The sequence below is a fragment of the Zootoca vivipara genome, chromosome 11 (genome assembly GCF_963506605.1).
Source record: "Zootoca vivipara chromosome 11, rZooViv1.1, whole genome shotgun sequence".
NCBI lineage: Eukaryota > Metazoa > Chordata > Lepidosauria > Squamata > Lacertidae > Zootoca > Zootoca vivipara.
This window is the reverse complement of record NC_083286.1, coordinates 61,248,005-61,259,476: the sequence shown is the minus strand read 5'-3', so window position 1 is coordinate 61,259,476 and position 11,472 is coordinate 61,248,005. Positions and strand designations below refer to the sequence as shown.

The 11,472-nt window shown below is 48.4% G+C and overlaps 1 protein-coding gene across 1 annotated transcript in view; it reads right to left on the bottom strand.

Annotated features, from left to right (window-relative positions):
• The window catches only part of DNAI1 (dynein axonemal intermediate chain 1), a 137,098-nt gene that overhangs the window by 36,318 nt on the left and 89,308 nt on the right, over positions 1 to 11,472 (bottom strand). The window contains exons 17-18 of the mRNA XM_060280401.1: positions 11,042 to 11,190; positions 9,826 to 9,925 (exon numbers count right to left, since the gene is read on the bottom strand). Of these exons, the coding sequence (XP_060136384.1) occupies positions 9,826 to 9,925; positions 11,042 to 11,190 (249 nt within the window). The remainder of the gene's footprint in view (positions 1 to 9,825; positions 9,926 to 11,041; positions 11,191 to 11,472) is intronic.

Here is an 11,472-nt window from a genome sequence, read left to right as displayed (position 1 = left end):
GGTAATTAATGGAGAAAGAAGTCAAGGGGTGGGAGAGAAGCAGGCTGAGCTAATGGATTTAAACAGGGAGGGGACGCGGGGGGTGGGTGAACATGATGGAAACTGCCTTCCCCCCGCCAATGCCCAGCTCAGCTTCAGAATAATAATAATAATAATAATAATAATAATAATAATAATAATAATAATTTATTGATAACCCACCCATCTGGCTGGGTTTTCCCAGCCACTCTTCAGGCGCTGCCACACTAAACAATCAAGTTCTTCCATTATATAATCCTATATAATTATCCTATATAATAAAGTCCCTGTGTCTCTGCGTCCAGTCCCTGTGTCCCTGTGTCTGCGCTACTGCGCATGTGCCCCACGGACACAGGGATTGGACGCGGACGCACGCGCATGCTCTCTCCCCCAACCCCTCTGCCTACCTGTGGCCGCCAACCGCTGCTCCCCGTGCGAGCGCGCTCTGTGCGAGCGAGCGGGCGCCCAGGAGAAGGCCGCGATTCGGCCTGTTTTGGCGGCGGTGACACGTGGGGGGGACCAGCCGGTCCCCCACACGCCGCCGCAGAAAGAGGCCGAATTGCGGCCTTCTCCTGGGCGCCCGCTGCCCGGCTGGGCTCAGCGGAGCGCCCTTGAGGAAGCGGCGGCCGAGGGAGGACCAGCCGCCCCCCCACGCGCCGCCGAAACAGGCCGAATCCCGGCCTTCTCCCGGGCGCCCACTGCCCAGATGGGCTCAGCGGAGCGCCCACTGCTAAAGGGAAGGAAGGCCGTGGCCCCGCCGCTCCTCTCACATACCGGTATGTTCTAGCGCCCGTTTTTTTAACGGGCTGAATGACACTAGTAATTAATAATAATAATAATAATAATAATAATAATATTTATACCCCGCCCATCTGGCTGGGTTTCCCCAGCCACTCTGGGCGGCTTCCAACAGAAAAATAAAATAAAATAAAATAATCTATTAGACATTAAAAGCCTCCCTAAACAGGGCTGCCTTCAGATGTCTTCTAAAAATCCGGTAACTGTTTTTCTCTTTGACATCTGGTGGGAGGGCGTGGGCACTTTGTGTGTGTCTTGAAATGAGCAGTGATGGGCAGTTGGGCTCTTCAGCCTGGGAAGGGAGCCCATCTGGGAGAAGGAAACTCTGACCCTAAACCTCCGCTGCCTTATGAGGCATCTTTGGGAGAAGAAAAGGCTAGGGAGAAAACCCTGCACAAATCTGGAGTGAGTTCCCTAAGGTGGTTGGATGGCGCCTTGTAATGCCTCCTTCTGGCAACTCCTGCAGCCAAGTTGGTGCCAAACAGTCTTGCTCTGTTTTCCTTGGGGCCACAGCAGCGAGGCCGAGAGGGAGGGAGTCTTGTGTCATCTGGGCAGCCCAGGATCTCCATGCAAACTGCCCAGGTTTGCATCCCAGGGATGTCAGTTCAGTGCTGTTCGCGCAGAGGTTCGACTTCACCCCCGAAGGTGCACCCCAGTATCTCTCGAGGCAGACAGATAGATGCCCACACACGCCCCAGCCATGACTATCAATGGGGGGGCATTGTAGATTGTAGCCATAGTCCTGCTTTTCCTCTGTGGCAGGAGGTGGTGATGTCTGCTTGCTAAAATGGAATAATGATAATAATAAAAGAATTCACAAATGCACGGGGAAAGGTCTTTCCAAGGTTCTTAGACATGAGAGAGTTGCATGGAACCTCCATGTGCAGGAGCAGACTACCTCTGTCTGACTGGGTCCTGGGGAAGAAACTAGGAGGGAGGGCATTTGCCTCCTCCTCCTCCTCCTCCTCCTCCTCCTTCCCCTGCAGCATTTCTGTCTTGCTCAGTCCTTCTCTATTCTGGCTCCGCTTGGCACATTTCTGCAACAGTCCGGGGAAGTCCCCAGTCGCTGTTATGAAGAAAGAGCCATCTGTAGGATGTTGTTTTGAAGTGCACAGGCAGGCGCTGACAAATGCAAATTGCTTTGGATGCTGGCTCCAGGCTTTCCAAAACACGACAGCCACACACAGGCAAGAGGCACCAGGGACGGAGGCTGAGAAGCTTGCAAGCGTGCAGAAGGTCAGAGATAATCAAGTCTCTGAACTTTCCAGCCACAAACTCTGGGTTCTGTGAACTCCCAAAGACAAAAGCTTATTATTTGTTTATTGACTCAGCTACAGAAAAGAATTGCATTTCTCTTTTTTTTTCTGACAGAAGGCAGAGAAAGAGAGTTCAGAAATGCACTTATTAGCGCTCCTGAAATAAAACTGTGTGATTGGCCAAAGTGTCAAAGCGGGAGTCAGGAGCAGGTTGGCAAAACTCACAAGGGGTCAGTGAAGTTAACTCTTTATGCAAAGAAACAAAAACTGCTCAGGCCTTGTGAACACATCTTCCCTTGGATAATTTGAGAAGTGGAGACAGCAATGGCTTTAAAACTTGGCTGTGATTCTGCCTTGCAGGGGGTTGGACTAGATGGCCCTTGGGAACCATTTCAGCTCGACAATTCTATGATTCCTCTTAATTCTCTGTTCTGTAGGCGGGGAGAGAGATTTGATCTGTTTTCATCTGGTTTCCAAGAAACGTTACTGAAGGTTATTGTTCATATTTTTGATCTGTTTATATGTAAACAACTCAGAGATTTCATTCCATTCGGTGGTATTAAGATAATTACAAATCAATTTCTGCGCCACCAGAAAAGTCCACCGTTAAGTGATAAAAAAGTTCTACCTTCCTTCATGTTGGATGACAAGTACCTGCAGTTTAAATTTATGGGGTTTAATAGATTTTATAGTTCATATGCCACCTTGTCATGATTTTGCAGGCGTTTTTCTCAAGTTAGTCAAGAGCGAGATTTTTATTTCAACAACCCGAGGTGTTTAATTATGTTGTGCATGTGCTTCCACATTAATTGGTCCTAAACCACCTTAGCCGGGATGTGGCATGAAGCTGGAAGTCCTATCGGCGAGCGAACGGAAGGCCAGTCTGTGTCACCAGATCTCCTCTAATCAGCGCAAGGATCCAGGGTGAGTCAGAAATAAAGGCAGTAGCAACAAAGCAAAAGATCCGGTACCCTGGGCAACATCAGATGGAATCAATACGGCAAAGAAAGGTGAGGGATGATTAAATACCAACATGGCCTTTATATCCTGACGTGCATCTTTCTGACATACAGCTTCCGCTGGCCTCGGGATGGATCCTTTCGCCTCCCTCTGCTGAGGCAGAGCTCAGTGTGCCCTGACACAAACATGCCAGGGTTTCAAGCTGGCAGGTCCTTTGGGGAGAGGGGGCGATAAATTTAGCAACAGGCTTGGGGCGTCACTCTCTGGCCTGCAAGAGCACCTGTGGCTGCGAAGAGAACAGAACCAGCAAAGGATGCTCCTGCCCTGCTCAACATGCCATAATAATAATAATAATAATAATAATAATAATAATAATAATATATTTATACCTGTCACAGTGGCCTGGCTGGGCTACTTCAGAGTAACGACTCCACACAGCTCTGCATTTTATCCTTTTATTGGTGCTGTGTATTTACAGTGCTGAAAGCAGTGCTATTTACAGATAGTGGTACATATTGCTAGTCTTCCGCAGAACCTCCGAATGGCGATTCGCGCGTTTTCCTCCAGCAAAGTAATCTTGGCATATTGAATCTCCGCCCCCTGCGCTTTTTACGCAATTCCGGCGTAGCTGGGATCGGCCTCTTTCCCACCGTCTCCCTGCTTCCCTGTTCCCTTCCCAGGCGGTGCCTGTGCTCCGCCAAGGTACTCGAGCTCCTGTTTCCACTTCCTGAATCACCACTCGAAGTCTCCCCCTCCCCACTGGGGGAGGAGCTGGTATTCAGGATGGGAGTGGGCTGCCGGTACCTCTTATCCCTCACAATACCCCACCCATCTGGCTGGGTTTCCTCAGCCACTCTGGGCGGCTCCCAACAGAATATTAAAAGCACAATAAAACACCAAACATTAAAAGCTTCCCTAAAGAGGGATGCCTTCAGATGTCTTCTAAAAGTCAGATAGTTGTTTATTTCCTTGATACCTGATGGGAGGACGTTCCATAGGGCAGGCGCCACTACCGAGAAGGCCCTCTGTCTGGTTCCCTGTAACCTCACTTCTCGCATGGAGGGAACCCCCAGAAGGCCCTTGACGCTGGACCTCAGTGTCCGGGTTGAAAGATAGGGGTGGAGACGCTCCTTCAGGTATACAGGACCGAGGCCATTTAGGGCTTTAAAGGTCAGCACCAACACTTTGAATTGTGCTTGGAAACGTACTGGGAGCCAATGCAGGTCTTTCAGGACCAGTGATTATTAAGATTCTTCTCTCCAAAATCCTCCACACCATGTTCTTCTGGATCAAGCACAAATAAAGCCCCGCACAGAGCAATCCCTGTGCTAGATGCACAAATTCAAAGGTGGTTAGAAAATCTGCAGAGCCAAAACAGGGGCAGGGAAGAGGCTAAGTTCATAACAAGAAGTTTGATCACACAAACTTCATTAGTGACTTGTGCCAGACAACTGTTAATTGGTGGAGAGGCTGTGCCCAGACTCGCTTTTCCATTAAGGAGGTGTTGAAATAGCACCCAGACAGCCAGTCTACAGGAAAGACCTTTCGTTACCTGTGATCCTGCAGCTGGTCAAAGTAGCCAGTACTGAACTCACTGGTCTGACTTAGGGCTTGTCCACACTTCCGCTTGACTTGTGCCTAGAAAGCAGTTGTTTTGCCTCTGCCCTGCTGCTTTCTCCCAGAAAACCCACTCTTTAGCGCTAAATCGGAGCAAACATCAATCCAGAGAAAACCCAATTGACATTTGCTCTGATTCAGCAGTAAAGATCAGGTTTTCCCAGGGGAAAGCATTGGAGAAAGTGAGAAAGTGGACAAGCTCTTTGTAGAAGGCCAGTTTCACACATACAATGCAAGCAGGATGCCATCTTCTAATTTTGTATGGCCTGCATGCCTGGGAAGACAGGATGAGTGCCAGGTTTATTCAAAGTGCTCCCTGGCTAGACACATCATTTGCCAACAGGGGTGATGAAAGAGCCTGAGGGTTCTTTATGTTGCAGGTGATGGAAGACAATCGTCAACACGGCGTACAGAAAACAATATCCTAAATATAGATGCTGCATCCTGTGAAGTCAACTACCTTTGCAAAAGACTCTGAAATCTCTGGTTAGATTTTTAACCTGTGCTCTGTCGAAAGGCTGTTCTCTATCCAGACTGGGTGGCATATAAGATTTATCTCAAGATATATATATACATATGCCTAAATTAAAACCAAAAAACTCCTCTTCCTTTGCACAGCACTGTCAAGTGAGCGAGAGGAGAGGAAAGAAATCTTACCGTGTTTCTCATATTATAAGACATGTCTTATATTTATTTTTTTCTCAAAAATACACACTATGGCTTATTTTCAAGGGATGTCTTATTTTTTTTCCTCCTCCTGCCGCGGCCGGCATTGCTGCTGCGCCTATCACTATGTCTTATTTTCGGGGTATGGCTTATATTCCTTGAATGCTTAAAAATCCTGCTATGGCTTATTTTATGGGTATGTCTTAAAATATGAGAAACAGGGTAGAAAGAGCAAAGCAGTCAGAAAAGAGATGACATTTCCTTGCTGCATATTAAGAACCACCCAGCCCTTCCTTCCTTCCCCACAGAGGCTCTTTGGATCGTGGAATGAAATGAAATGAGAAAGCTGCGTGGCACACTGCTTTTTGAGCATTTCTTCTTCATTATCGCAACGATTCGTATAACAAGCCAAGCAAGGTAGCCCAAATGCATATTATTGGAGACGTAGGCTTGCTTAAGGGAGTTCGCAGGTGGGGTGAAATGTGAATTGGAGACTCCTGACTCACATAACCCTACAGCACAAAAGTTGTCGATACTCTGCCTTGCGATGGTGTCCTTGTGGCCTTGTACAAGGAACACTTCAAAGATGACTGAGGCACCTCTTGTGCCAGAGTTGCAAAGTCACATTGATTAATTATGGGACATGGTGATCAGGGCCGTCTTAAGTATATCTGGCGCCGTGGTGCAAAAATCCCTCCGCCGGTGCCCCCCCTGTTTCCCAGAGTTGCTGACCTTTTTGCGGCGCTGCCGGCAGCTTTGTGGGGCTGGAGGAGGCAGGCAGCGGCTGGAGGGCGGCTCCTCCAGCGGGGAAGAGGCGGAGGCTCCGGGCGCGGCGCTGCTTCAGCAAGGCGGGTGAGGGCGGCGAGCTGGTGCCGGGAGGTGCTGTGCCGTGCCCAGCCTCTGCCTCTTCCCTGGCGCCCTCCAGAACTTGGCGCCCTGGCGCCCTGCGCCACTTGCTTCTATGGGCAAGATGCCCCTGATGGTGATCATTTCTAAAAGGTGGTGGGATCCTTCCCCTAGGGTCCAGGAAGTCACATGCTTAGATTCAAAAGTACTGCCCTCAGTCCTAGATATTTGCTTGTGGTCATGGCCGTAGCTGAGATTTGCTGCAATGAAGGAATCCAAAAGGGATGGCCATTTGTTCAAATGGTCTGGAGAGGTTGCACCAGTTTGCAGCCTTTGGCACCAAATGGGACATTAGAGAAGTGGTGAAATACAGAACGCGTAACTTGAGGATTAATGGTGGAGACTCTGGATGGGAGCAGCGACCTTGATAAAAACTGACCCGGGAAGCCAATCTGGGTTGCAATTTGTTATACAAGCAACTGCTCAGTACCGTTTTGTTGTTACCGTTTTGTTTGTTGTTGTTGTTTGAAAAGGGCAAACCTCCTCCTTCTGACTGACAGAAAGTGGTTCAAAAAAACATTGGCGGGTTTCCAGAAGGTCGTTGCTGAGTTTACAGCCTTCTGAATCTCAAAAGGTTGCTACTTTTAGCAAGGAGGAATTAAAGGCCCCAGGAGCATCTATCGAATAAGCATTTGAGCCACTCAACAAACGCACTTGGCAGGCTGGTATTTATCCTGAGGTCATTTGTCATGGCAAGGATAGCTCCATTACCACCGATGAAGGATCTATCCATCTCAAAATATCTCATTACTACTCAGTCTTCGTGGTCAATATATTAAACTGCCTGCTTATTTCTTTGCCTTTCTTTTCTTTGCCTTTTTTTTAAAAAAAGAAGCAGCTTAATTCAATCCTTTGCAACATGGCAGAGGAATTATTTAGCCTTTGAAACCTTTTCTGAGAAAAGGATGTGCTTAATGCCTTGCATTTTCAAGCTCAGCCTACCAATGTTATGCAAATCCATGTAATGAACCACAGCAGCCCTCCTCTACCAAGAGAGAAGCTCAGAAAAATCAAGAGTGTGAAGATAAGAATCACTTTGCTGGGTCTGCCAAATAAGGCAGCTTGGGGGGGGCAGAGCAGGCGGCATTTGTGTCCAATCCATTGCTAGGATCCATCCTATTTTGGGGAGAGAAGTGATCAAAAGTCCAATCTGGTATCCCGTTCATTAAAAAACTCTCCCCAACACTGAGTGAGATTCTAAAGCAGTGATGGGGAAGCTTGTTTAACACAATGGGCACATTCCTTTCTTGAAAATTTTCTGGGGGCCACATGGGAGTGGTGGGTGGGGCCAGAGTCCAAAATGGGCGGAGCAATGCATGCAATATTTTACCTTTGTGCAGTAGGTTCGCTTCTTCTGCACAACCTCCATGCAGAGAAGCAAAAGGCACTGCCAGGGTTTGAACACATTATTCCAGGCAGGCAAAAATGCTCACGGAAGGTTCAAAGGAGGGCTGGTGGAAAGAGGGGGTGTGGCTAAGGTATACTGCCTCTGAACATGGAAGCTCTGCTATGGTAGTCCTGCTCTCCCTTGAATCTCTGTCATCTTCTTTCTGAAAAAGCCATCCAAACCAGTGCTCAATCTCTGCATTCTTGTGCCCACAAGTTTCATAGTTATACTTCCTGTGAAGAAGAGGAAGTGCTTGCATGCAATTCCATGCCTTTATCAAAATACCGATGGCAAATAGATTACAAACCTATGCTGATCAATCACTCATTAGCCCTCTGAAATAGCCAAGAAGTCCTGGGCCTTCACTCTGGCCAGCACCACTACAGAGGGCAACTGTTTATTTAACCTGTGGCTCGCAAAGAGCTCACCTCCCTGCCTTTACTTCCTTTTATTTTAGGTTACGGTTGTGGCAGAGAGCAGACCAGTTTTCTGCCATGGCAAAATAGGTGTCTGCTCCTGAATACCAAAGGCCATCCTCCCCTGGCAGTGCCTCGTGTAGCTTCATGTATCCCTATTAAAGCATATTCCTTTCCGGAATTGATGCCAGCAGCACTTCATTAGGGGACAGGATTGAATTATCCGCAGTAATTGAGCTGAGCCATTTGAACAGGAGGGACAAAAAGGTTATGAACGATTCTCAGCTCCCCTGATGTGGGGTAGGAAAGACTTTATTAAAAAATGAATCTTGGGCACTTGTTTGAGCATCACCAAAAAGGTCTACTCTACCCCAGCCTTTCCCAAATGCGCTGGTCCATGGAGAAAAGACCGTCTTTATGAATAACTCTGCCAAAGATCTGATCTCCATCTAAAGTCGCTCCTAAGGGAAAGCTGTGTTTCTCCCCCTGCCAATTATTATTTTTTTAAATGGTGGACATGACAATTGCATGGATACAGATTGTTCCAAACCTTCAAAGAGAGGGGCAGTAAGGGAAGAAGGAAGCTGTTCTTTTCCCTGCCTTTGGATGTAGCTGATAAACAATTATTTCCAGATTGGGGGCATGAGAGAAAGCATCCTTCCGTGGCCTTGGATTTTATCCAAGGAAGCGAGAGAAAATGCAGGACATTTCTTCACCACTTCTTCTGCTTTATGCCGAATATTCTTTTGCTTCATGTTCAAAGGCAGGCCTTGCACATCCTCATGCCCCACTAAGTAAACGTCAGCAAGCTTGCTTTCTGCCGCTCCACAGGGTCGGGCTGGAACCAATGGATTCAAATTGCAAGAAAGGAGGTTCCGACTAAACATTAGGAAGAACTAGCAACATCAGCCCTGCTGTGCGCTAATCCCTTGCAGACGAGCGCAGTGCCAGGAGACAGACAGTCTGGTTGTGCATCCACAACAGTGACCGGAGGAGGAATGACTGCTGGGAGGAGCAAAGAGAGAAGAAATGCCATGGTGCATCTGCAGCAACACAACCAGACACCTTCCCCTGCCCCAGCTGCAACAAAACATGTCTCTCACCACAGCAAGCACTGCAACCATCCAACAGCTTGACCTCACCTCCAAAGTTGTACTTGTCCATTATCTCCCAAGGCAGACAGTTGCCAACCAAAATGTCTGACAGCAAGAGCTGTTCAACACTGGAACGGATGACTTTGGAAGGTGGTGGCCTCTCTTTCCTTGGAGGTTTTTAATCAGAGTTTGGATGACCATCTGTCAGGGAAGCTTCAGCTGTAAAACCTGCACTGCAGGGGGTTGGACTAGATGACCCATGGGGTCCCTTCCAACTGTACCGTTTTATGATTCATTGCTCTCGCCTGGTTTTTCTGTGCATTGCACCAGCATCAACATCCACCACTTGCTGCCCCTGTTGCCTGTCCGCCTGCGGTCCCTGTGTCCACATCTGCCAGTGGTACTTTGTGTATAGACCCAGGGGGGAATGGCCAGCTAACAAACCAAAGATGGCAGAGGCACCACTTACAGGTGGTCAACGGCTTCCTGCCATGTTAATGTTGGCCTGGTACCTGTGGGATGTCTGGAAAGGCTCAGAATATCCATCTTTTCCTTAAGATGAATCAGCTTCACTTCGGAATGGTTGGCTATATGCATGTCAGAAGCCAAACTGGCATTACCCCGACAGGGCCTACGGTCAAGGTCACCAGCAGGACCCATCAATCCATGCAAGAGATGATAGATAAGCAGGCAGACAATCAGCTTACCTTCCCGTCAGTGGTAACCGCAGCAAAGACGGTGGAGGAATATGGAGCCCAAGCAACATCTCCAACAGCAGAATTGAGGTCGTAGATGAACATGGGAGTCCTGCAAAGGAAAAGACACTGGATGTCAGGAGATGCCACCTTCTGAGTCAGGGCTGGGCAGAATCCGTTCCGGGGGGCAGAAGCAAGCCAAGAACAGGCCCAGGCAGAGAGGCAGGCAACCACATGAGGAATTTGAGCCAGGCTACTGGTTTAAATGAAAGGGTTATAGATGGCACAGAGAAAGCAGACAACAAATATTCCAAAAAGGCCAGGTTCTGTTCAGTTCCATAGAAGGCAGAAAAGTTTAACCAGTCTGCCCAGAAGGTCTTTTCTTGCTCTCCTTTCGCTTTTAGGGCCATTGAGGCCAGTGGGCAGCTGAATAAGTCCCTCTGGTGTGACCCACTGCAGGGCAGGGATGGAGGTTGGCACCCACATGGGGGCCAAGGAAGGGCATCTTTGGCCAGAGTCTGCCAGGGGCATTTTGCTCCCCCAAGTAGCTGCACTGTATGACCTCAAAGCTGCGCCCCAACAAGGCAGCCCCCCTGCTGTGCACAACTGAGTGTAATCCGGCTGTTTGCTCCAGCCAGCATCCTCCAGAAGGGGTTTGGGGGGGCACCTTTTAGATTAGGGACTGCTTCTCTGGCCTCCCAACCCATCTTGCCCATCCGCTCAGGTTACTTCTTGTGCCAGCCTTGCTGCCTATAGTGACCCATCACCTTTGCAGAAGGAAAGCTGTGGCCATCCCGTAGCTGTGCAGAACAGCCACGGAAAACTCCTGCCCATGCGGGCATAATTTATTTTCTTTCTTTATTTCATAAACTTTATACACTGCATGATTACACACACACAGCATCTACTACTCTCCCCCCTCCCGCCAAAGCAGTTTGCTAAATTATAAATAAGAAGCATTAACAACAACAATGTAAGACACTGAAAAAATAACCACAGGCTAAAAACAGATTAAAACCTGCATCAACTCTCTGAGCAGGCATGCCAAAACAAAAACAAAAAAATAGTTTTTTAGCAGGTGCCAGAAAGAGTACAGTGAAGGTGCCTGTTTGACATCAATAGGCAGGGAGTTCCAAAGTTTATCAGCATAAATCACAACTGCCTTCCACCCCCCCCTCCAGTGCATGGGATGACGGTAGGGCAAAGCACAGGCTGTGGCTGGACATACTTTATGTTGTGGTCCCAGATCTTCACTGTCCAGTCTGAGCTGCAGGAAATGAAGACCTTGCCGTGGAACGGGTTCCAGCTCACGGCATCGACGGCCATATGGTGGGCATGAAAGATGTCCAGGAATTGCGTCGAGTAGGACTTCGAACACTGCAAAAATACAAGGAGTTGGTGAAATTCTGTTGCTCAGCTCTCTGCATTATCCCCCTTGCCCCCCCTCCCCGAGGCGAGTTTTCACTTAACACCTGATACCTGCTTTGTCTCCCTTTGGCACACAGCACGGAGCCCTGATCATCATAGTAATTTCCTCACTCTGCTCTCTAATCCTGAATCCGGCCAGTGAAATTGGGCTTAATGGAAGTATTTTTAGAGCTGGGCTGTTTATTAAGCGTCCCTTTTCAGCCACATGAAGAATTCCTACTCGCTCCTCGG